This window comes from Sitophilus oryzae, unplaced genomic scaffold (assembly GCF_002938485.1).
Source record: "Sitophilus oryzae breed Bouriz unplaced genomic scaffold, Soryzae_2.0 scaffold_1507_pilon_pilon, whole genome shotgun sequence".
Lineage (NCBI taxonomy): Eukaryota > Metazoa > Arthropoda > Insecta > Coleoptera > Curculionidae > Sitophilus > Sitophilus oryzae.
The window spans coordinates 2286307-2314265 of NW_022146178.1; the positions used below are offsets into that span (position 1 = coordinate 2286307).

The 27959-nt window shown below is 31.6% G+C and overlaps 1 protein-coding gene across 1 annotated transcript in view; it reads left to right on the top strand.

The window, feature by feature from the left end:
* LOC115878283 (protein timeless homolog) overlaps positions 1–26967 on the top strand; it is a 469464-nt gene extending 442497 nt beyond the window's left edge. The window contains exons 18-20 of the mRNA XM_030894737.1: positions 20235–20456; positions 22683–22867; positions 26106–26967. Of these exons, the coding sequence (XP_030750597.1) occupies positions 20235–20456; positions 22683–22867; positions 26106–26903 (1205 nt within the window). The 3' untranslated portion in view covers positions 26904–26967. The remainder of the gene's footprint in view (positions 1–20234; positions 20457–22682; positions 22868–26105) is intronic.
* The last annotated feature ends 992 nt before the right edge of the window (positions 26968–27959 follow it).

The following is a 27959-nucleotide window of genomic DNA, read 5'->3' on the forward strand; positions in this document are numbered from 1 at the left end:
AATGTTTTTAGTGTCTTGTCCTAACCGATTAAAAGATGTCCAAATCGTATTTTTAATCATATCTCAATCTTTTCAAATGGAACGAGGGCGACTTATTAGCATATTTGGTTACTTTTTTACGAATAATTTGGTACCACACACTTGGTACTTCGAGTCAAATTGTTGTTATGAACCACATGTTGCAATTTCGAATAAACCATATTCAATATAGTGGTCAGCCGCTTTTGAGACGCACCACGTATAGCTAAGTAGGTAATACTCAAAATTAGGAGTTTTATAGAAATGAAGATAAAGATATATTTAGCAATCTGTTTAGTGAAAATATTTTATAAAAACTTGTTCTTAGACATTGAGAAATATTGATCGTAAACGTGAATGTTAAGTGTGATTTCCAAATAAAATATACCAAAATTGCAGTTTAACATGAATGGGGGGTTGCCTTGGCGAGTGTGTTGTGCCGACATATACATTAATTATATCAATAATCAGGAAATTTGTTATGTGAAGATTATGTGATATAATGTACTCAACAGTTTTCATATTTTTCACTCATATTTTATCACTTATCCAATAAATTGTTCCTGAGGAAACACTAACACGCCGGAGATTTATTAAAAAAGATCTAAAAATTACTATGGCTTATGGAATAAATTTACTACGCAATTTTGAAACGCTGTTAAATTTTCTCAGCCAGACAACAACGAGTTTGAGCGTCGCGGTTTTGATAAATCATCTTTTTTAACTGAAAATATAAAGTTTGGTGAACTTTATATCTTTGAAATATTTTAGAATTTTAAATAGAAATGTTATTTGGACAAAAATATATTATTATACGTTATGTCTAGTCTAGAGAAAAATCTAATATCCTCGTATGTAATAAAATGAGTTTATCTTTCGCATTTATTTACAGATAGATTTCATCATCTAGTTTATTTGTTTTGACACTGAAATTCTTGGTTATGGTCTGAATCATTTTGTAAATAAAATTTAGAATGTAGGAACGGCGATAAAATATCGATATATTTTATAAAATTAATCGATATACTCATCAATGTTTTCCATAGAAAATACCATATGACCGAAAAGAACGTCGTCCAGTTGGCTTGGAAATGACGATCGATGACATTCCTTATATGATTTTACATATAAACTGACAGCGATCTTCATTTCAAAGCTGTGTTGGTAAATAAATACCGGGAAAAGACAGTGTCAAATTACCTTAAAATTAATGATGAATGATATTTTATACGTAAAATTATATTGTGAATGTTATCGATCATTCCCAAGGTAATTTGCACTCTTTTTATTTCGATTATACATATTCAAGAGAATATCAATGAATCTATGAAAAAAATTGACGATATATGGAACACTCTTCAAAAATAAATGTATCGATATATTTTTAAATTTTACCCTTTATGTATATTGTTATCAATATAACAAGCCCTTTTAACATCTGTCTTGCCGAGTCTAGCCGAACACCGCGTTCGAGTCATGATAGTTTCCGAATAACCAATCAATAAATTTCTAGAAATTTTTTGATTGGTTGGGATTAAAATATCATCGGCCAATTTACATCCATTATACATCCTAAAAATATAAGAATAATGAGTCACTGGCAAGAAATTTCATATTACGAGCTTACAGAATCCCACTGCTGATATGGAGTTTTTCGGAACACTTGTGTCCCCCACCCTGTATTACCGAATTTAATTAAAAAAAATATTTATTATGACTAGCTGCAATTTATAGAAATTACTACGAAAAATCGCATTTAAAAGTCACTAAATGCAGTGCTTCCTTAAAATTATTTCATAATAAAGTTACGCTAGAGGACTCAGGTGCAAGGACGGAAATTCGGAATAGAAAGAACACAAAGAGATAAATCTTTTTCGCCCGTTTTCTTTAATTAAATACCATCCGTTCTTTAGAAATATATTACTTTTATACTCCGCCGCCAGGAAAGCCATTCTTCCGCAATATCTATTTGGCTACCGGAATCTATATTGCAGCGCGTCGCCAACAATCCACAGAGACTCAACTCATTCTATTTACGGCGATATTTCTATATCTTATTCCGCCTTATTAAATTAAACCGTCAGTTCCTCCGTTGCATTTGAAATTTTCTAAAATCGGCGCGTCTGTATTTCAAGATGAAGAAGGCTTTTATGTGGACGTTCTATAAATGGAGTCGAAAATTTACTTGAAGTCTCGCTTGAAGTTTTATTTTTTTTTATTTTTTCTTGTAATATCTATGGATGATTCCATTCTACATTTGTTAGAAATTATAATAGATATTTACGATACAAGTGAGTTAACAGCATCATTAAGATACGTGTGTAACCACGCAAGTATCTTAATGGAGTTAACTTGCGTGTATTGTACAATATTTTATCTACATCTAACTATAAAGACAGACAATGAATTTTAAAAATTATTGTACTTAATTATATGCCATCCTAAAAATCAATTACTTTAATACCTTTGTTCAAATAACACCATGCATGGCAATGTCAATATGACAGTAAATAATATTGATGTCACTAGTTTAAAAAATGAGCGATTCGGAAAGTATTCCCTCCGTCATTGAAGAAGAGGCATTCAGAGCCATTTCTGGATTGCTTCCAGCAAGATCGAAACAGAAGTATATGAATATACACACTCTAAGCACGGCATATAAATCACACGGCAGGCTAACTCTGCCCAAATTCCATTGTTTAAAATTTCTAATTTAAATTTAATTTCTAAATTTGACCTTGAAAACACCATTATGGGTGCCGAGTCAGGGCCGAATTAAAACGTATCAAAAAAATTCCCAGAAAATAAAATATTGATGACAGGACAGGAATACTGTAATTGACTGAAACTGAATTTTATTTACACAATACTTTTGTCTAAACTAATAAATAAAATCAATTAATGAAAGAAAAAAAATTGAGCTGTCAAATTTGACAGCTGTAAAAAAAATCTCAAAGTTGTCCGATTTTGATAAAAATCGATATATTGGATGCTCCCTACCCCATAGTCGGTTTTCATTTTATTTGTCTCACATTTGAACTATCAAATTTGACAGCTGTCGTTTTTATTTAAGTTCTCCTTTTTTAATGAAAATCGATATACATATTATTAGGATGCCCATAGGAAGTTATTTAAGAAAAAGGATTGAGTTTAAGTGTGTGGCACTGAGAAACCAGCATAACTAAAAAGTAAAAAATAAATTTAAGAAAAAAGAAACTAAAAAAAATACATTAAAATGAAAAAAATAAACTTTTTCTTTAAAACCTTTATTATGAACTTATAACGTCATTACAGAATTTTATATTATATAAAAGCTTTTCGCGAGATTTGAGTGTACAGTTGCACTCATAAAAATCTGGTACGACAACTTTATCTTGTAATTCCTGTAATTCTTGTAATTCCAATATCTTGTAAACCTATTATTATTCCCATCCAGGATAAATTCATCCAGTTTAGAAGAACATTTAAAAAACTTTGTGTCCGAATATTACACACGGGTACTGAAAATTGCCAAAATCTGGCAAACATCTTATTAAAAACGGCAGACCTTTTTTTGAGGTAGGCAAGGATTGAGTATTAAAACTAAAAGAATTTCGGACTTCCATTGTACTACTAAACTACAAAAACCAAATATATCACACAATAAACAAAAATAAAAAAACAAAATATATCACTCAAGAAAAGAATGAAATAAATTAAGCCGCACGCTACTGACTCAAAGCTGCCGTAACTGTATGATGTCGATGACAAAGACTACGACACTGGTTAATTTCTGTTGCTGGCACCCATAATGGCGGCGTGTGCAAGGATATGCGCGTGGCGTTCCCGCCAAAGCGAGTTGGCCTGCGGTGTGATTTATAAGCCGTGCTCAAAGTATGAAAAATGGTGCACCGAAAAAAAAGTACACAACTATGGAAATGAAAAGATACTCATAACATATTTTTCCAATTTAGTGCAAAATAATGGTTTTACAAAATATTTTTTTCTCTTTGGTAGTCATCTAAACAAGGAGTGCGGTAATGAAAATGCGTGAGTTAAGAAGCTCTTCAGTTTATAATCATCTGCTGATGATGCTAATATGGTTAGCGAAACGCGCGTCCAGTGTAAAAGTAAAAGTGTTTTGGGTGTATTGTGGTGATTTAGTGTTTTATTTTACTATACTATATATAAGGAGAACTCCTAAAGGCCGGTAGGAATGGAACGCGTGTGCTCACTGCAGTGTACACGGGCCACTGCCGGCTGAGATCTCACCTGCAGAGGACGGGACTGGTGGAAGACGCCGAATGCCGACTCTGTATGGAAGATGATGAAACAATGAAGCACGTTATGTGTACCTGCCCCGCTGGGAGGCAGGACCAGGTTTGAGATGTTTGGCAAACCCATGCTAGACCTATCAGACCTAGGAGACATATCGCCCTCAGACATAACGGCCTATATTAAGAGGCTGGGTCTTGAGGATGAACTTTGACGCTTTTGTAAATTAGAGCTTGTAGAAACTGAGCCACAATAGGCCCTCGCGGCCTCAGTGGAGGGTCCCCCTTGGGACCCACTCTTAGTCAAATACAATACAAATACTATACTATAGCTGTAAAATATAATAATACGTAAGATGTACAAAAAAATATATAAGAAAGTTTAGGTACAATATGAAAAAAGGAATTAAAAAAGTAACGGAACAGACTCACCCGTGTATAAAATTATTTAAAAATATGCGACTCGTAGCCGTTGAAATTGTGAAAAATTTAATAACATTGGATTTAGTTGTATACATTTTTTACAGAAAATATATTAAACGTGGAAGTTGTTTACATAATATATACTACTAACAGAAGATTTTGATACTTTCAAGTAGCTGGTTTAGCCTTTTTTTCCAAAGAATAGATAATATAATTTTTTAGTGGCTAAGATTTTTGACTGTAACTGATGTTTTATTGGTTATGTAACATAATTTTAGTGTCTTGGCACACGTAATCCGAAAAAAAAATTCCGGTGACGGTAATTTAAATTAAAAAATAATATAAATATAAAATATTATAAATGAAATATGGAATTTATAAGGACTGTGTTGTTACTGTCTGGAAATATCTTATAAGGACTATGTTGTTACTGTCTGTTGTTAAAACTGCTTAAAGATATTTTTGATGTTCACATAAATAAAATATAAATCGTGTAGATATTTTATATTATATAAAACATATTTTTAGTATACCGGGTGCGTTTCAAAAGTGACTCACCCCTATAACTTTTATTTTTTCAGATTAAACGAGATTTCGTATGTTGGTAAATGACATAGACTAGGATTGATTGACGTATTCAGTTGGTTTTGGTCACTTCCTGTTTTACCGGAAATGATTACGACTTTTCACCCTAGGTATATTTTTACTTTATTCGGCAGAAAATGACACTCTGAATAGAATGACACATCATACGCCAACTTATGACATTTTGTTAAAAAAATCGTATTTTAAATTTCAATTTAGAATGCCATGACTTTGTTAAAAACACTAATTTTTAATCAAGGACCCGTTGAAAAATAGATTTAGGTGGCTCATTAGCATATTTGGAAAAAGCATTTATTACGAATAATTTGATACCGCACACTTGGTATTTCGAGTCAAATTCTCGGTATGAATCACAAGTTACAATTTTAAATAAACCATATGCGAAAATGTCAAAAGTTGACATACGATATGTCATTCCATTCAGAGTGTCATTTTCTATCAAAAAAACAATTGAATACGTCAATAAATCCTAATTTATGTTATACAGGGTGTTTCAAAACAAATGCGAAAAACTTCAGGGGGTGATTCCTTGTTCAAAATAAAGGGTAGTTTGCTTCATAAACGTTGGGTCAAAAGTCAACCATTAGGGAGATATCGCGGTACAAAGATGGCGGAAAAATAATGTTTTTATTTTTTATCTTGAAAACGAAAAGAGATAGACTAATGAAATTTTATGGAAGCATTACTGTTATGAAAACACACTTTCTGGTAATTTTTTCACTTTTTTAAAATGAGTGGAAGGGGTTGAAATAAACTACCCCTATCATTCTTGTTAACGAAATTTAAAGAAAAATCTTATCAAACACATGCAAAAAAATTAATTTGGATAGTTTAGTTTGTTTAGAAAATAAAATGTAAAGCATTACATGTCAGGACTGAAAATATTTTTAGATTAAGAATCTAGTGATAATAATGACAATAATAATAATCTAGATAATAACGTATTGCAGTAGGGTAATGTCAAATAAAACAATATTAGAAACATCCTAAAAAGTGACAGCGGCCGACTAGATTTTTTCCTAAAAAAATTACAGCTGCCCACTAGATTCTGTATCTAAAAATGTTTTTTGTCCTGACATGTAATGCTTTACATTTTATTTTTTAATTTCAAATCGGTGAGTTTTATCAAAAAAACACAAGAGATAAAAAAGTTTCTAAATAAACTAGACTATCAAAATTATTTTTTTTTGCATGTGTTTGATAAGATTTTTCTTTAAATTTCATTAACATGAATGATAGGGGTAGTTTATTTCAACCACTTCCACTCATTTTAAAAAGTGAAAAAATTACCAGAAAGTGTGTTTTCATAACAGTAATACTTCCGTAAAATTTCATTAGTCTATCTCTTTTCGTTTTCAAGATAAAAAATAAAAACATTATTTTTCCGCCATCTTTGTACCGCGATATCTCCCTAATGGTTGACTTTTGACCCAACGTTTATAAAGCAAACTACCCTTTATTTTGAACAAGGAATCACCCCTGAAGTTTTTCGCATTTGTTTTGAAACACCCTGTATATTAACATACGAAATTTGTTTTTTTTTATCTGAAAAAAATAAAAAAGTTATAGGGGTGAGCCACTTTTGAGACGCATCCGGTATAATAAGATATAATCAAAGAAGCAGGAAATTAAATATTACTGAGATTTTTTACTGTAACGATGTATATTCTTTTCTAAAAGAATTGTTGATTTAGAAATTCGTCTCTGTAAATGTGTAATACATTTTTTCCCTTAAAGAACACACAATTTGTTCCTTTAGCGACGAAATTTTTAGCATACTGTAACTGACAGTTTATTAGTCGACATATTTCAAGGTACAATTTAAAATTATTACGCCGAGTTCCAGCATAATTCGAAAATAAAATTGCGACGTGCCGTTAATTTCGTCATCCAGGCTGTGACGGTGTCTCCCCTTTTATAAAATGAAATATTTTAGCGTCGCTATTTTTTGCCCTCTAACGGAATAAACAGCTTTGAAATGTAGCCAACCCACCGTTTATTGTCACTTATTACCCGATTTTTTGCGAGTCGCTGGTCGGTGGCAAAACATTTTGCCAAGCTTTGCTGGAATTTCCATACTTTCGTGAGAGTTGTTTACTGTTTTTGTTCAAAGCAGCTTTTTTGGACATATTCGGTTGAGTAAAGAAATATTTGTTTTTGTCCGAAAGCAAATGTAAAACTATGTTTACATTAAGCGAAAATCTTCTCTTTCTTTCAGCTTTTTTAGACTAAATTAGAGATTAGAGATATTCGGGATATTTATAAAAATGTCTGCATTGTTTTAAAATTTTAATAAATATTGTCCAAAAAAGCTAGGGTTTTATCTCATTAATATATTAATTTCATGTATGAAAACTATTTACATTAGTAACAAAATAGCGAAGCCAATTCTTTCAATATTTCTTTAAAAGTAAAAAAGTGAGTAAAATGTATGTCCTAAAATGGCTTAGTTTCGAAGATACAGGGTGTAGAAGTTTCATTTTTATTATGATTTTTTCTGAAATAATTTCTGAAGTAAGGTCAATATTTGGATAAAAATTGGTGTCTGGGAGTTTCTTGACATGAGAAATTTGATTTTGATGTCAATAAGACTCCTCTCCTATTGGCAGGGGGCGCCACCAACATGTGTTTTAACTGTTTTGAAGAGTAATAACTTTTCGTCCGTACCTGTATAAAACTACTGAGTGAAAAAATACACATTTCCATGACTTTTTGCGTAAAAAATGTCTCTTGGTAAAAATCGCTACGAGCAACCGTTCTCAAGATATTTAGAATGGAAATAGTCAATACATGTCATTATTGACAAAAAACAAACACGTTGAGTAGATAGTTATTTGACTGAAATATTAAATTTGGGAAATTTTTATTTTTTTAAATTATTCATAAATTTTTCTTCGAGAAAATGTTGATATATGTTTCTATTGAACTTTAGGCACAAAAAAAATTCAAATTTATGATTTCAGTCTAATAACTAACCAACTTAACATGTTTAATTTATGTCAATGATGATAGGTATTGATAATTTCAATTCCAAATATCGCGAGAACCATTACTCGTAGCAATTTTTACCAAGAGACCTTTTTTCGTAACGTCGTAAATATATATTTTTTTACTAAGTGGTTTTATACAGGTACGGACGAAAAGTTATTTCTATTCAAACCAGTTAAAAAATATGCAGGTGGCGCCCTCTACAAGTAGGAGCCATATTGACATCAAAATCAAATTTCTCATATCAAAAAACTCCCAGACGCCAATCTTCATCCAAATATTGACGTTACTTCATAAATTATTTGGAATAAATCGAAATAAAAATGAATATTCTACACCCTGTATCTAGGAAACTAACCATTTTAGAACATACATTTATACGATTTTTTTTACTTATTTTTATCTGCAGAAGTTTCCGGAATACAGTTCGGACCACCCTGTATATCAGTCGAAAAGTCCAAAATAATCGAGTTATTTTACTTTGAAAATTAAAAAAATATATTTTTTGAGTTAAATTTTGGGAACCATTGGTTTTTTTTCTGGGTTTTCTTTCTTGTAAATTTAATGTACTACTTATGTTGCTTTATTATCAAGAAATTATGTTTTTTAACTAAAAAAAATCTAAAAAATGTTTTCAGATCGAAATATACTACCCCTAAAGTATTTTTGTACTTATTTAATACCCACCGTCTATAATGATTGGGTAAATAATATCCTATACAAAAACATAAGTATCATATTATATTGAATTATGAAAAAAAATCATTGCTATATCGAGAATCTTAATTAGAAATCTCGTATATATTAAAGCATGATGATGCACGATATTAACAAGAAATAACTAAAATTCTGACCCGTCACTGACCGCTAAATTGACATTCCTGATACTGACGCTCAATTATGTGGTCACGCTCAACGTGGAAAAAATGTTCTCGCTATCGCAAGACGACATCTGCGTCCTTGTGTGCCGATACGGCCTTCACGCAGACTCATATATCTTTCCTAACCGAAAACATAACAGCGGAAATCGGCAGATATTAAGCTCGTAAATCAAAGTCTATCTATACTGCATTAAGGCAAACTTTTTGCGTTCGTATACGCTCGATACGCCGCTGTCTGTAAACAGCGTCCCGATATAAATAACGCCGCTTGGAAAGGGGTTACAGTCTGTCGAGGAAATGTTTTCTTAAAGTCGGCGTTTTTTCGTCACATTAAAGCGCTTTTTGTTGCGCTTTCAAAATAGGACGAGCACTTACGGGGTTAGCTTCATTTGAATGTGATGGTAGGTTTATTTTTTATCAATCATTTTTTATTTAATTATTTCTTTCTTTTTTGTTTAAAAAGATCGATAATAACTTTGGCCAGATCAATCTCTAGACGTCATTTACTAAAACTCTCTCTGACATAAAACTTATCAAAAATTAACACTAATTATAGAAGGATTGCAAGACAGGCAACGGAGGTAGTCGTAAGTGGGACACCAATAGCAAGAGTCTCAAAGTTTAGATATTTGGGCAGTTGGATTAGTGAAGACCTAAACCCAGACATTGAGATCAGAGCTCGAATTGAGATGGCTAGATCAAACTTCCTAAAATTGCGGAACCTACTGTGCGATAAACGTCTCAACATCCATATAAAAGACAACTTCGTCAAGTGCTACGTACTTTCCACACTTCTCTACGGGGTTGAGTCGTGGACACTCAAAGTAAGCGCAATGAATAAGTTGGAAGCATTTGAGATGTGGGTATATCGCAAAATGCTGGGAATACCATGGACTGACCGTGTCTCGAATGAACGAGTTCTAAACCAAATGAACAAGGACCGAGAACTCCTCGACATAATAAAAAAGAGGAAAGCAGCCTATTTGGGCCATACCATGAGACATAGCAAGTATGAATTCCTTCAGCTCATCATCGAGGGTAAAATTGAGGGAAAGCGCGGACCCGGACGACGGCAATGCTCCTGGCTGAAGAACATCAGAGATTGGACAGGCCTGGACTCACATACTTTGCTGAGAAGAGCGAAAAATAGAGAGGAATTTGCCATGGTTATTGCCGATCTTCACTGAATGGAGAAGGCACTTTAAGAAGAAGAATAGAAGGATTAAAAAAGAATATAAAATTTTCAGACACAGTTTTTTATTGTTAACTCAGATTAACAATAAAAAACAAACGACCAATCACGGCGCGTGATCAATTTCAGGAAACGTGGGAACTAATTTTTATAACACGGGCTTATATTTATAGTACTATTTTGTGAAATAGCATGAGGCAATCAAGGTGAAACGTTGAGGTGGGTTCAGAAAAATAAGTAAACATGGAGCATGAATTAATATCATTACTTTGTAATGGAGTGTAATGTAATAGCACTATATTAAACTGATATGAAAAATCAAAAACAGTGCATTTAGGTTGCATTAGTTACCGATGGTAGATTAAATTGGCTATTCCTCTAAGGTTACACAAGAATATTTAGTTTTAATCATTGTCTAATATTATTAATTACAATATATGTAGTAAAAAATATACAGGGTGGCCCATCGAAAACGTTCCGCAAGGCATAACGGCTAGGGTATTTTTTTTTTTTCAAAAAATCCAAAAACACGTCAATTTTGTTTGTGAGGGGACAACTTTTGCCCCAAAAATGATTGCAAAATCTTCAACCCTCTGAGCGGGGGTGTCATCCCCCAATTTTTTTTCAAATGGGAAGGGGGGTCAAGTGGTACCGCAATGAAAAGGGCTTTCTATTATCTATACTTTCCCGCTTTGTTTTTGAAAATCGGTCGAGTCATTGAGAAAATATGAAGAATTGAAATTTGAAAAGTTTATTTAAAAATTTATCAGAGTAAATGATAAAGATAAATTCCTTCACCAATTTGCTGTTTTTTCTTATTATTCCTAGATGTTTTCGCATTTTTTTACTTGCCACAAAGTTGAACGATCTGGTGCGGTAGTTGCGAGATAGCTGTTCTGTGACTTGTGCGTGAAAGTTCTTCTCAATATCGTTAAATTTTTAACAGTTATGGTGTACTCACTTGCAGAATAATTGGAAATAATCGAACTTTATTTTAAAAATAAACTTGTAGTAGAGGGAGATAGGGGTTTCTGCATCAGGAGCAAGGAGCAGGAAGTGACGTCAGACGTAAATCAGGTAAGAACGGTTAAAATACGCTAATAAATAAGAATAAACAGGTCTGAACATCTTTGAACCGCTTTTGAACTGCTTTGATCCGCTTTTTAGCTTAAAACAACAGACCTGTTCATTCTTTGTTCATACGCGTTTATTTCTGTTTTAAAGCGGTTGTTTCTTGTTTAAACCTGTTTAATTTTGTTTATTAGCGTATTTTAACCGTTCTTACCTGATTTACGTCTGACGTCACTTCCTGCTCCTTGCTCCTGATGCAGAAACCCCCATCTCCCTCTACTACTTGATTTTACTTTATTTTAAAACGTCTTCGTTCAGTTCTTGTACCAACTGAATTTTGTACGGGTGGAACTTTTTTTAATATCCTTTGAACGCTTGTACGATTCACGCAGGTCTCATTACCTTATTTTCTTGTACTCAGCGTACTTGACAACTTGGCCTAATACGAATACCTCTATAGCTTTATTTACTAGAGGATTTTTCCCGCATCCTTTTTTTATTCTTAACGGAACCAGTCTCGCGAAATTTTTCTACTACCTCGCGAACAATTTTGCCATAAAGGTGTTTGTTAGGATGGCGTTCATTGAATACATGCCACATTCATTATTTTTAAAATAAAGTTCGATTATTTCCACTTTTTCTGCAAGTGAGTACACCATAATTGTTAAAAGGTTTAACGGTATTGAGAAGAAATTCAACGCACAAATCACAGAACAGCTATCTAGCAACTACCGCACCTGATCGTTCAACCTTGTGACAAATGAAAAAATGCGAAAACATCTAGAAATAATAAGAAAAAACGGCAAATTGGTCGAAGGAATTTTTCCTCATCATTTACTCTGATAAATGTTTAAATAAACTTTTCAAATTTCAATCTTTCATGTTTTCTCAATGACTCGACCGATTTTCAAAAACGAAACGGGAAAATATAGATAATAGAAAGCCCTTTTCATTGCGGTACCACTTCATTTTCAGAGGGTTGAAGATTTTGCAATCATTTTTGGGGCAAAAGTTGTCGCCCTCACAAAAAAAAATTGACGTGTTTTTGAATTTTCTGAAAAAAAATTACCCTGGCCGTTATGCCTTGCGGAACGTTTTCGATGGGCCACCCTGTATAAAACAGTGACTAACTAGCGGTCTACCATTCATCGAATTATAATCCACGGTAGTGCGCGTCATGAATAAAATATACACAAAACTATTTAAAAAATCGTCTAATTATTTATTATTTCTGGTTATGCTGAAGTAACATTTATACTGTAGTCTGTAGCAAAGTTTAGTTTACGAATTTTGTTTTGTTTTTCTAGTTTTAATTGTCTAAATCCCTGCATAATAAATACTAGTTGAATGGATTTATATCAAACCATGCTAGGTGCTAATAAAAGTATAATTTACAGATTTCTCTTAAGAACAGTAAAAGAACATTGCTTTTTTAAATAATGTCCGTGGAACTTTTGTTGACATCGGGTCAATTAATAATTTTCTCAAGCCGATACATTGATAATGTTACCAGTATTATTCTGCTATTATATTAATACTACTATTATATTAATAAATTAATGCCGTAAACAGACATATCATATACAATTTTATATACTAATTCATTATAATAAAATTAAATTATAAAAATATTGTAATTATATTCCTGCAGTTTAAGTGAAAAGTTTTGTTCCTAAATATCTACTATACATATAATAAACGCGTGTTCAAATATTAATTCTGTGGAATATACTATATCAATATAACATAAAACGAGATGTTATTAACGAAATATCATCGTAACAACAGCTGTTTTAGAAACGTCTAGGTTTACTTATTTCATTGAGATTTATGAAAAAAAAATTCTTTGCCTTGGATACAGATACCGCCACGTTTTGGAAACAGCACAAAACAAAACAAAATTGAACGAGGCAACAAAAAACGCCATAAAAATACCCCCCTCGCTCTCCTCACGAGTAGTTTTCAGGCGCTTTTAAGAATCGAAAGTGGGTCGAGAGGTCCTAGATCATATATACTTACGTGGATAAGTAAATCACTATGGAAACTGTCCCAAACATATCAACGACTTCCATTTATGTTCTTTTTTTGTTGCACACGCGGTGCTTCTACACTATCTATCCTTGTCGAGGACCTATCGTCCACGCGTCAAATTTGAACATTAATTTTAAAAATTTAATTTGTAAAATGTATATATTTGAACAATAATTGAATGTCACTGTCATTGCCTGGAAACTTATAGGGTGAAATTTTGATAAAATAATTTAGTACTCACTAAAAACACGGTATATCGCTAGTGGTAGGGAAAATAATTTTTAGAGGTTACTACACAGTTTTTAGAGGTTTTTACAGGGTGTTTCCTAATTAATCTAAAAAATAAAAAATCGTTAGAAAACGGCTTAAGGAGGGCTCTTAATAAGTATATTCATTTTTTTCTCGGCAACCGTTTGATGAACAAGAAAAACTCAAAAGATCAATTTTGTTGAAAAAGGATGGCCAGTCAAGAAAAAAATATATTTTCTTTAAAAAAGCAGTAGTGTACCATTTATGTTAAGCAAAATATCGAGTTTTTTTTTATTTTTAACACCCTCAGAAAGGAAGTACTTTAGACCCAATGGTTATATAAAAATTGTTTTAAGAACACATGAGGAATCACACCACAATTTTTTAGACTAATTAGAAAACACCCTGTATATTGTCAACTTGACAATGATTGTTGATAAATCAAAAAATACCTTTTCTTGGAAAAAAAGCCCGATTTTCGCAGGAAAAATTTTGGTTCTTATTGAATTTGGACGTGCGTCTGCAAATACCGGTATGTTTTTTAATATTCTATCGATCTAAATTTTAAATATCATAGTCAGAAATAGTTTTATTATTTATTAACTGTAAAAATGGTATACTTCTAAGTTTTATCAAATATTGTGATTTATTTTCTACCTTGTAGTCAAAATTTATATTTAATAAACTGTAAAATATATATATTCTTATGTTTTATTAAAGTTACTCTGATATATTAATATATCAGTGTAACTTTAAATCTAAATCCTTTGAAATCAAATATAAACATAAAAAATATTTACAGCAGAAAAGGCGAAGGTGCTGGGTTAAACGTAGTCTCTACTAAGAACACGGAGGGGCGCTTTGACCCAAAATTTTACTATTAAGTTTCATATCTATCTTAATAGAAGATTATTTTCTTTTATCTATGGTCACTGTCAAAAAAATTAAATTAAATAAAAAACGAGGGGTAAACCGCAGAGGAATTATGGTGTACATTATGAAGGAATTCTACAGAAATTCCAAGGAATTACGAGGAATTCCTAGGAATTACTAGGAATTCCAATGATTTCCGTAAGAATTCCGATGAATTCCAAGGAATTCCTTAGGAATTTAGAGGAATTCCACAGGAATTAAGAGGAATTACAAGCAACTTTATAAAGAATTAACAAACATTAGTAGACCATGAATACTAGAATAGGTAGTACTGAATTTAAAGAAAAACGTTTTGCAGGCGATTTTTTACTATCTGTTTTTCGTTTTCGAATCGCTTCCAAAATTTCCTAATATCAAATATCTACAGGTTAGATATTATTTTAATTTAATATTGTACCCTCGATTATATATCTAAAATATATTCCAATAGTACGGCAGAACCACCCCCGAGAGATCTACTTATAACGTTCCCTGATTTCGCCATTTTAAAGAAACCCTCATAAGATTTTTTTTATTCACTCACTTTATACTCAGAAAGTTGTTTTTTCATTTCCTCGGAATAATACCTAGGTATACTATAGGGAAATTAATTCAACTTTGGGTGCACTTCATCAATGATACCATGCGTAATCTTATGGAATTTACTGGTGATCGTATTATGACGTGCAACTGAAGTTTTATTAATTTCCTTTCCTATAGATACAACTAGGTACCTAATATTTTTAAAAAATCCCGAGAAAAATTAATTTTAATAAGTAAGTGCCGACATATTTCCAGTATTTTCACCTCATGATCCCCTATTAATCCTAAAATTTAACTAAAAAACGTAAATCTCGTAATAGTACTTTTTATTGTTAGATCTAGTACTTATAGAGACATTAGACATTTATAAAAATCACGAGAAAATTCATTGCGGAACTGCCAAACCGAGGTGGCAACGCTGATTCAGACTGAAAGAGTTACCGAGTTCGTACCAAGGAATTCTAAGGAAGACCTTGAATGATTGACCTTGACCTTGAAGACCAAGGAATTCCAAGGAATTCCGAAGGAACTACGAGAAATTAGGATAGGATTATTTGAGTAAAAGGAATTACGGTGTACACTTTTCCCTCTGCGGTTTACCCCTCGATAAAAAATAAATTAGCCACTCCGTACGAATATCAATATTCTTAGGAAATCTAACCAGAAAGTATGCATGTGGTTTAATATACATAAAAGAACAACTGAATACTTTACTTGCCTGTGAAAAGATAATTCGGGGACATTTATATTATATTTCAACACACCAAACACTTTCTTGTCATTTTTACGAGTATTTACCCAAAAATTAAAACCCAACGAGTAAAAAATAGAAATATAATTGCACAAACTTAAAATTAACTTCTCACTGAACACACTTGCATCCTTGGCTATATAAAAGCGGTCGATAGAAGAGTAATTAATACAATGTTTAAAATAAAAAACGCAAAAAACAAGCGTCGTTACACAATGGAAATAACATTATGACATATGATTATGACAATACGATGACAATGAAAAGTTGGTTTCCATAACAATGTATAATTTGTACTTTCTAAACCGGATAAATTGTAATTATTTTGGAAATACGTGCCACTTTTAATGCGCATGCGTAAAGTCAGGTCCTCGAGAAAGACAAACCTATTGAACGTTCATAAGTGCAATAAAGAAGGTTTGAAAATGGCATGTCGTGATGTTGGGGATATATTTTTTAATGCTAAACTTATGGCGTTAATTTATCCACGTAAGTATATATATGATCTAGAGTCGAGGCAAACCGAAGTGGGTCAAGACAACTGGAAATAAATCGAAATGCGACCTTGACATGTTTCGAATTGCTTCTCGCATAGTGTGTACGCTGTTTTACACTCGGTTGATTTCGACTCGCTTGGCTAGTTTGCCACGCATACTCGGTGCCAACTGAGCCTCTGTATAAATTTGTTTAGTTTTTTATTTGTAGATATTAGTTTAGTTTTAATCATCTGCTGATCATAGTTAACGAAACGCGCGTCCCGTGTAAAAGTAAAATGTTTTGATGTATTGTAGTGCGTTAGTGTTTTATTTTGACGTATTACGTTTATTACCTAATTTTTATTATTACTTACTATGCTCTAGCTTTTAATTATTTACAGACAAGCGTCAGTTCTCTCTGCCTTTTTTACTCGTTTTCGAAAAAAAAAACAAATCCATCCGTTCATTTCCAGTTAAAATTCTGACCTGTTGTGTAGGGCCCTATCTATCTCTCTCGGCAAAAAGTAGGTGTTTGCTGAAAAAGCACATTGCGAAGCTGCACGCTAGACTGATTGCGGATGTTCAGCCAACGAAATTTGCACGATTCACTGGCTCCATATGCAAAATCATCGATTTTAACTCGGAAACCTCTTTTAAATCGGAGTAGTTCCTATTATTGCCTTTGCTGTAAGTCAACTATTATGCGATGGTAAGAATGAAAAACTGAAATTGTGTTCGGTAGGATTTTCTATTTTTACCCTCCCTAATAAATTGTAGTATTTTAAATGTAAAATACGAGAACTCTCTAGCGTCGTTGGAATTTTTCTTTTAAAATTTAAATTTTATTCTCATTTTAGGGACTGTTTTTTAATATAACAGGTAACAGTTTTTTCATATCTCTGGTATATTAAAGGTTGTTTTGGAATCAAATTTAGATAAAAATTTGAATAAAATATTAAGTTAAGAGAAAATTAAAAGACATGAAAATATAGTTGAATCACAAAACATCCCCCTTTAGAACTTCGTCTATCATGTTAAGGAATGAAAGTAAATAATAAAGCGCCTCTCGTGTTTGTTCGCACTCAAAAAATTTCAATTAATGGCTGTATATATTTTTAATATATTTTTTAGATTTACATTTTTTTAATTGTAAAGTAATATATTACATTTAAATGGAATATATTACATAACAGTTATGTCAATTACAGGATTACAAGCTTGTTAACAAACAACATTTTTTAAATAAAACGAATTATAAAATTTCAATCTATGTATATTTGTCGTAGGTATGAAAAAAGTAAAATATAAAATGGACAAATGCTTACTTACATTGCAATAAAACTTCCACTTTTAGTTTTGCAATTCAAACGCAATATTTCTATTTCACAAATAAAATTATACTACAACACTGAAATCACTGAAACTTCCGCGGCTGACAACGAAAACTGAAAAATATAACAGCACTTTTTGTTTTGGACCTGCATATCAACATTACGCTGTACTATTATGTGTTTGTTGTTGAAATAATATAAAATATATAATTATAACTTGTAAATGTTAATATTTTAACACGATTTTAACTACTTTTGACAATAACTAACTTTTTGTTATCAAGTTGACATTTTAGACGGTAACTGACATATATGTCATAATATTTGAATCTTAAATATGTATGTAATATAATTTAAATTACTATAATGCGACTTTATGCTAAGAAAACATTTATACATTCACAAAATACAACAAAGTCTAATAATATAGTTTGAAAACAATGAATATTGAATTAAAATTGAAAAAGTTAAGCGCGACCCCTTGTGTCAAAATTAGATGATTAAATTTTCGCAATTTTTACACCATTTGATGACCGGTGGCGCCTCTAGTGTTTGTTCGGGCGGTTGGTCTTTTACTCCCGTTTATGGCCATTAAAGAAAAAGTTCTAAAGGGGGATGTTTTGTGAGTTGAATTTAAGTCCTATAAATCAAAATGCGTTTTCATGGTAATATAATTTGGTTTTCATTGTTTGATAGACTTAATATAGTGTCTATATAGCATGCCGGATGTATGTTATACTTACCCAAAGGGTCCACTTAATTCGAAGAAATGAAATATGACCATTTTTCACGCAACAAGCAGATGATCCCTTAGCTCTTAATTTTTATAGTTATAGGTGTCTAACCTACTATTGTGTATTATACAGTAAATATAAAATTGATGTAGATTAAAGAACAATGCAAACAAATATAGTTTTTAATCTATGGAAATTCGTTTTCTATTCAGTAAGAAAAATTAAAAGAAAATGAAATAAAATTAAAAAAAAATAAATAAATAAATATAATAAATATATATTCTTCTTTTTCACCTTTACTTGACTGTTAAGGAAACATACTTACTGTATATTAACTGAAAAAAGGATGATTCTAGGACATTTTATATTATTTGAACACTTATATTTTATTAGACCAGTTCAGAATGAAGTTAAACTTTACGAGAGCCCTAATAATATTTTTGAACCATCAAATATCTTTTAGAGGTCATATTTTCTTTTTATCCTAACGAAAATACCGAAAATATCTTCATACTTTGTATAAATTGCATTCTTTTTCCGTTGTTTGGAAATCATAATCGAATGAATATATTTTTATTGCTGTGTTTTGATTGTTCGGTAATTTTGATTGTATTCCTAAAAAAGTTTGTGAAATGGAAAGTATGTTTATAAATTGAGTCATTAATTTTATTTGTGAATTTCGCATTACTTAGTTTGTTTATCCAAACAATTGGAATTATTTGGTTTTTCATTGTTTCGCAGTGGGCAAGGAAGCGTTTGCCGACTCATTAGCCTATTCCGTTTGTTTAACTGATTTGCTGTGATTCAAATTAAAATTTTGGATATGAAATTATTATCATAACATAAAGCACTCGTGCTACGCACTCGTTGTGTAACTGTCACACGCGTAACTTGTATCGTAAATATCTATTAAAATAACGAATTCTAACTGTAATGAGAGCATCTTCCTTATCTCTTTTTTACAGATACCTCAGTTTAATGGCTTCTTACACGCCACCCGTCTCAAAGATATAAACATTATTATATACTACGGAATGTTGATGATAACGTCTACCGGGGTATCATGCATATAATATCACCCGTTTTATTATTATGAAAGCGACTTTTTAAGAGGGCTATAAAACGGTATTTTGTTTAATATCTTAATTTTATTAAACAGCGTTGCTTAAAATTTCATGATGCTCGAAAGTTGTATATGAATATTAAAGACACCTCGCGAGAGTTTTGTTAGGGTAAAAGTAGTTCAAATACCGTGTTACCTCAAGATTATAATCCATAGGGAAATTATAGTCTTCGCTCAAAACGATGTTTAAGGAGAATACCTATTTCGGTCCATTTTAGAAAATTTGCTTTTAAAGGTAAATAATAAAATAAGATGAAAATGGAGATAAGCATGTTAAAAGTTAAGGTGAAATGTTTACATCTATTTTATTTTGATCACAAATCATATAATAAGTTTTAAAATATAAATTTTGCTGCAAATAAAGTCTGTCTAACCAATCAGGGAAGATTTTGACACACAACATTAAAAAAATGACAGAAAAGAACTTTCACTGTCAGATACTCTTTCGTTGTACAACCAAGGACAGACTATATCTCTGTAACACGTTTATTGCTGCAAACATCTAGCAGTATAACCATAACTTCTATAGTTTTTGTTATTTCTACTTTTGGTACACTGCTTTCTAGACTTTTTATTTTTACTGTTAATTATTAAATTATTTTCTTAATTGTATCTTTTTTGTACTCCCCAATTTTTGATTTGATTTTTCCAGCTGCTTTGGAAGATGATAGAAGTGACGGAGATTCCTTACACAGTGACAGTGAAGATGACGGATCATCTCAACTGGTATCTAAAAATAAACCAATCCCAACACAAAAGCGCCAGAAGAAAAAAACGGCATCTAGTAACAAGAATCGCGCAGCTAAAAGAAAAGTTAATGCTCCAGTTTCAAAGAAGCGCATTGCTGAATTGTTGATCAAAATTACTGATTCAGGTAAAGAACAAAAACGAAAAAACCATTTGATTGCATTATGATTAGGTATTATACCGGGTGGCCCATTAGTGTGAGGAAGTCCAATATCATTATTGTTGGCAAAGATATGAAAAAAAGTTTAATATAATTTTTGCACGGTTTATAAAGGTGCATTATATATTTTCTACAGGGTGGTCTGAACTGTATTCCGGAAACTTCGGCAGCATATTCTGCAGATAAATTAAGTTAAAAAGTTCATATAAATGTATGTCCTAAAATGTCTAGTTTCGGAGATACAGGGTGTAGAAGTTTCATTTTTATTTCGATTTTTTCGAAATAATTTCTGAAGTAACATCAATATTTGGATGAAAATTGGTGTCTGGGAGTTTTTTGACATGAGAAATGTGTTGTGTTGTCAATATGACTCCTATTAGTAGAGGGCGCCACCTACATATTTTTAACTGGTTTGAAGAGTAATAACTTTTCGTCCGTACCTGTATAAAGCTAATGAGTAAAAAAATATGCATTTACGACGTTTTTTACGTGAAAAAGGCTTCTTGGTAAAAATCGCTACGAGTAATGGTTTTCGAGATATTTGGAATCGAAATTATCAATACCTGTCATCATTGACATAAATTAAACATGTTGACTAAATAGTTATTAGACTGAAATCATAAATTTGATATGTTTTTGTACCAAAAGTTCAACAGAAATTGTTTTACCATTATTTTTTACAGAAAAAATTATGATTAATTTAAAAAAAATAAAAATTTCCCAAATTTACTATTTCACTGAAATAACTATCTACTCAACGTGTCTATTTTTCGTCAATAATGACATGTATTGACTATTTCCATTCTAAATATCTTAAGAACGGTTGCTCGTAGCAATTTTTATAAAAGAGATATTTTTTACGTAAAAAATCAGAGATAATATATAGATATATATTTTTTCGCTTGGTAGTTTTATACAGCTACGGACAAAAAGTTATTACGCTTCAAAACAGTTGAAACACATGTAGGTTGCGCCATCTACTAGTAGGAGTCATATTGACATCAAAATCTAATTTCTCATGTCAAAAAACTCCCAGACGCCAATTTTCATCCAAATATTGACGTTACTTCAGAAATTATTTGGAAAAAATCGAAATAAAATTGAAACTTTTACACCCTGTATCTCTGAAACTAAGCATTTTAGGACATACATTTATACGAACTTTTTTACTTATTTTTATCTGGATAATATGCTGCCGAAGTTTCCAGAATACAGTTCGGACCATCCTTTATAAGTTATTTCCATTCCCTAGTAATGAATAATAATATTATGAGTAGCTAACATATTCAAATTACCTGGGCCCGTATTCTGTAACTTTGAAAACGCTAAGCGCTTTTAGACGCTCAGCGTATACGACGTTAATTTTCGCTGAGCGCGCACTTAATTAACGATTTCGGTATTCTCATCTGACTCATCTGACGCGCTTAGCGTTTTTACTGATTGCGCTGAGCGCTTTGAAAAGGTCGCCTTAAATGATCGTTTTGCTTGTCGAACTGTCAGTGAAAATCGAAAAAATTGTGATTTTGTGCGTTATCTTGCTCTTTAGTCAAAATTACTACTTCTTCTATAAATTCCTCAATAAGTAATTGATAATTTAAGACTTGGCAGCTATAAATATTGTTCAAAACATCGAAAATGCTGAGAAGCGTCTTCAACACTTCCCTCGTATAATAAGAATAATGACATATCTATAGAAAAATAGCTTGACATAACTCAACAATAGGTTATGAAATTCACGTAACATTGACATTTTTCATTGTTACATCCGTCAGTTATCAACTTTTGACTGTTACCTACATTAGAAATTGTGATGTTGCCAATATGTGCTCAACGCGTATCCAGAACACGATTCGCATGGCAACGAGAATACCAAAATCGACTGCCTTGCGTTTCGCTAATCGAATACTTGCGCTCACCGCTTTGAAAACGTAACGTTCTGATGTCAAAGTTACAGAATACGGGCCCTGAGCTATTTAATTTTACTTAAATGCATATTATCAGTATAAATGTTTTTAATCGTGTTTCATACTGTAGTATATTGTAATAATACTTTTGATCCCGAACATATTCCAAAAGTTTCTCAAACCCCCAAAGATTTAAACTGGTATTTGTTTGAATTTGAAACTTAGCGCCTAAATAGGCATATTAATATAGCAGCCGAGAAATTTTAATATTAATTAATACTCCTTATAGAAATGCAGGAAGCTCTCGGGTGGTTAAAGGAGAGTTTATCCGATGCCATTGAAGATTACGAGGTCGGGAATAACGAAGGTATTCCATTAGTTCCCGTAATGGATTACGCCGAGGCCGCCATGGAAAATGCAGACATCCAACAAATGCTCAAGGGAATAGGCATTTGTCCACCGTTTGACGAACAGGTACGTGTTATTCTGAAGATTATGTTATTACGCTTTCATCTTTATGAAAATAAATATACAATTTTTATCAAAATATATATTTTTTGTCAGTTATTTTTGAAATATCAACAAATTCTGGATCATTCTAGATTTTCTATTCATTTGATAGTATTTTATATTTTACAATGATGTTTAAGTATAAAAACAGGTCATGTCTTATACAGGGTGGTCCGAATCGTATTCGGGAAACTTTGGCATTATAGTCGGCAGATAAAAATAAGGTTCCTATAAATTTATCAAGATATCTTAAAAGTTCCTATAAATTTATGTCCTAAAATGCTTCGTTTCAGAGATACAGGCGAGGATACAGAGTATAATTTTATTTTTATTTCGTTTTTTCCAAATAATTTCTGAACTATAGTCGATATTTGGATAAAAATTGGTGTCTGGTATTTTTTTGTCATTAGAAATTTGATTTCGATGTGAATATAACTCCTACTTGTAGGAGGCGCCACCTACATGGGTTTTAACCTAAACCTTTGAATAAGAAGACTAAGGAAGGAGCATAATGCTATCCATGTATTCATGCATGGTGGGCGGAAAAGCCACCATAAAAGCTCTCTAGGGTGGGGATCCTTGACAGTTCTGTTTGACGATTTGACACATTTGAATTTGATTTGAAATTTTGTGGATTTGTCAGTCTTTACGGAGCTTATTTTATGTTATTTATTATTTATTCTACTACTGATAGTTGTATAAAGGTAGTAAATCTAGATGGAAATTGTGGCAGAACTTAAATTAACAGTGAAATTATCGCGATTTATCGAAAAAGACTCGAAAATAGTTGGTTGTGTAGCGTGCGGTAGATCTCGGCAAAAATTCAGTGAAATAATGGAACAATTTTTCGCTAGTAAGTGACTATATAATATACATACGTGTAGTAAACCGATCATTTATGAAATTCACTTAAATTATCTAAATAATATATTTTTCTTGCATTTTAGCTTTTATTTATTACTTGTCAAAGATTAGATGTCAAAGAATTTAGATACGTTAATTTGACTTACCTGCTTCAGTAGCGTATCGGATGTTTGTGTTAATAAATACTTATTATAACTTATCTATTTTTATTAGAATTATATATTTTTATAACAATTTTAATAACTACCAACATTTATTCACAACGTAAAATAAAACAACAAATTATTGAGTCTACCCCACGTCTACCCTACATCATAGTTTTACATTTTTTAAATAAAATTAGAACGACACTGATAAACCGGAATTTAAGTCGGCCATATTTGAGGCCCATCGCGGTGTACCTAAGATTTTTGATATGCTCCTTCCATAGTCTTCTTATTCAAAGGTTTTAACTGTTTTGAAGCATAATAACTTTTCATCCGTACCTGTATAAAACCTACTTAGTGAAAAAATACACATTTCCGTCATTTATACGTAAAAAATGTATCTTGGTAAAAATCGCATTGTTATATATGACAAAATAGTATAATTAAATTAATAAATACGAGTACATGTAATTATTGACAAAAAATAAACGTTTGATAGGCATTTAACTGAAATGATAAATTTGGGAACTTTTTATTTTTAAATTAATCAGAAGATTTTTTTTTAAATTATGGAAAAACAGTTTCTGTTGAACTTTTGGCAAATCTTTTAATAAATCAAATTTATTATTTCAGTCTAACAGCGTTTTCAGATGGAGCGGAGCGTCCGCGACTTCGAGCAAGTACCATGAGTCTATATGAACGATTTCACATGGGTCGCGTATGCTCCGTCCGGATGAGCTATATTGAAAAAACATCCGCGCGGACGCTCCGCGCGTATGTTGAAAGCGCTCGATCTGAAAGCGCTGTAATAACTATTTAGACAACATGTTTAATTTAGGTGGATGATGACAGATATTGATAATTTTGAGTTTGGTTTGGTAAAAATCGCTAAGAGTAATGGTTCTCAAGATATATGGAATATCTTGAGAACCATTACTCTTAGCGATTTTTACCAAGAGACCTTTTTTACGCAGAAAATGTCGTAAATGTACATTTTGTCCTCTATGATTTTATACAGATACAGACGAAAAGTTATTACTCCTCAAACCAGTTAAAAGATATGTAGATGGCATTCTCTAAAAGTAGGAATCATATTGACATCAAAATCAAATTTTTTTATGTCAGAAAACTTCCAGACACCAATTTTCATCCGAATATCTACGTTGCCCTTGGTTCAGAAATTATATGGAAAAAATCGAAATAAAAATTAAACTTCTACACCCTGTATGTCCTAAACTAAGCAATTTAGGACATACATTTATACAAACTTTTTTTCTTGTTTTTATCTTTTAGCCGAAGTTTCCAGAATACAATTTGGACCACACTGTATATGTAACCTGAGTCGGCTGTAGTTCAGTAACAATTACAAATATATAGACCACTGATGCCACCTATCAATAAGCGCATGTACTAGCTACGGCGAGAATGAGATATCTTTCTGTATTGATTTTTTAGTTAAATGTTTTTGTACGTCATTGGTAGATGTTGCTACGCGCTTCAAGATATACAGGGTCTTTTCAAAAGTGGGTCACGCCTATAACTTTTTTTGAAATAAAAAGCGAAATTTGGTATGTATATGATACAAATAAGGATTGATTGATCTATTCAATTAGTTTCGGTTACTACCTACTATTTTTTTAAGCTACACACAAAGCTAAAATGACAAGAGATGACATATGAGATCATTTACTGTTGCATAAAGTAAAAAAAAATACCGAGGATACGATTTAAAAATCAAAAGTTGTAGTCATTTCTGGTGAAACAGGAAGTGACCGTAAATAAATGAATACGTCATTCACTCCTGATTTATGTTATATACATACCAACTCTCGTTTTTTGTTTGAACAAATAGCAATAAAAATACCCGGTATATTGGCTATAAAATATGGAATAACGTACGACAATTAACTTTTTAAATCAAAAATCTTTTAATATTATTAATTATATTATTAAAAATTTAATATTATTATTAATTATATTATTAGATAGAACTTTAAAAAAGTAGCTTGTTTATTGTACACAACAAATCATTAATAATTGCAATTTTATTTCTATTTTAACTACCTACTTCTTTACTATTTTCCCAAAAAACTACAATCATTTGTTGTAATTTGTTGATTTGTTAATTTGAATTTTTGTTCCTAATTAAGCAGTTATATAGGATTTCAACATGTTTTTGTCTTTTTTTTCAGGAAAGTTATTGGCGAATACCAAGTCATATTACCCCCGTCCAATTAACAAATTACTGCGAGATGATTCAACAAGCCATAGATAAAACACTAGAAATTGAAGAAGACACTGAAATTTTGCCAGATTCTGAGGCTTTACAACAAGACGAATCATCAGAAGACGAAGATCTTTTTAATAAACTACGAACTATTACTTCAAATAGTACCGAAGAGCAAAACCCCAGGGAGGTACCAACTGAACCCAATGATGTTTTTGATAAGTTAAGAAATACTGACAAGCAGGTTAGTTCTGAAAATGGAGAGCTAGCTAAGAAAAAATCAAGAATTCAGCGTAATATTTTGGATAGTGACGATGAGAGTAATGATAATAATACTCTCCAAAACGTAAACGATGATGAAATGTCAGTGACAGAGGAAAATACTTCAACTAGTTTTCGAAAAGCTCTTGAGAGTGATAGCGAAGAAGACGATATAAATAATGATAAAACATCAACCAAAAGAGACAGATCTGATTCTGATACTCCTCGCTCAAAGAAAAAGTTAAGAATTCAGACTAATATTTCAGACAGCGAAGATGAAAGTAATGATAATGCAAAACTTCAAAGCTTGAATGATGATGAAGTGTCAACAGGAAATGAAACTACTTCTACCAGCTTTAGGAAGGCCCTGACGAGTGATAGCGAAGAAGATGAAGACAGTGAAAAAAGAAGATCTACCAAACGGGACAGGGGCGATTCTGGTTCAGATGGAGAAGATCCAGTTCCAAAGAAAGGCAGAATTATTGAAAGCGATGAAGATTAATCTAGTTTTAAGTTTATATTGTTATTTAAAAAAGTTTTGTTCTGAATAAAGTCGTTTGTGTCTACGTCTTTCTTTTTATCAATTATTGACCTAACAATGAATGTTTATTTCTACAGTATAAAGCAGATTAAAAATTATTATTAAAAATGTCTATATCTATGTGGCGGATTCATCTCTCTAAAAAATCTTATATGGGTATTTCGCCACTGCAAGAAAATCTACAAAATAAAATAGTTATTTTTGTTAACACTTCTGTGTTAATCCAAACGGAAACTACTTGTCAGAAGTTAGGTTTACATTATTCTTAATCTAAGGGTTTACAGATATACAAATTTGCCTAACGAACAAAAAAAAATTCTTAACGTTTCGGAAAGTTTATCTCTTTCCGTCGTCGGAAGCAAAAAAATACAAAGAATAAAGGAAAAAAATGTTTAAAATATTTGAATTCAGCTATTCGAGAACACTTTAGTTTTTTAAAACAAATATGTCTACAAAAACCGTTGACGTTCTGCTAAAATGACATTATATCAAGTTAAACTTCAAAATTAACAATTACTATCTGATAAAAATTACTTAATAAGGTAAAACCAAAAAACCCCAAACTTTTATGTTATGTTTATTTATGTTATATTCTTTAAAATCAAAGAAGCGATTGATTAAAATCGAATTCACATTACTAACATCTACAGATGCATGAGCAATACATTTATTTTTATTAGAATGTATTAAAAAAACCTCTTTTATTTTTCTTTTAGAGGCTATCGATTCTTTCATTATAATTTTAGTGTTATTAAAATTTATTCTGTACCCTGTGTTCCAAGAATGCTGATAAATCTTAGATTGGTGAAAATCTCCCTTTCTTAAATAATCTTTATGTTCTTTAATTCGAACATTTAAGGGTCTAGATGTTTCACCAATGTAAAATTTATCGCATTCACATGGTATTTTGTATATGTATTACATCCCAAGTAGCATTTGGACGTTATCTAACGTCGGGTATACGTCGCGTTCAATAAACCCGACGTCGGGTACCAACGTCGGTTCGACCGCCTGACG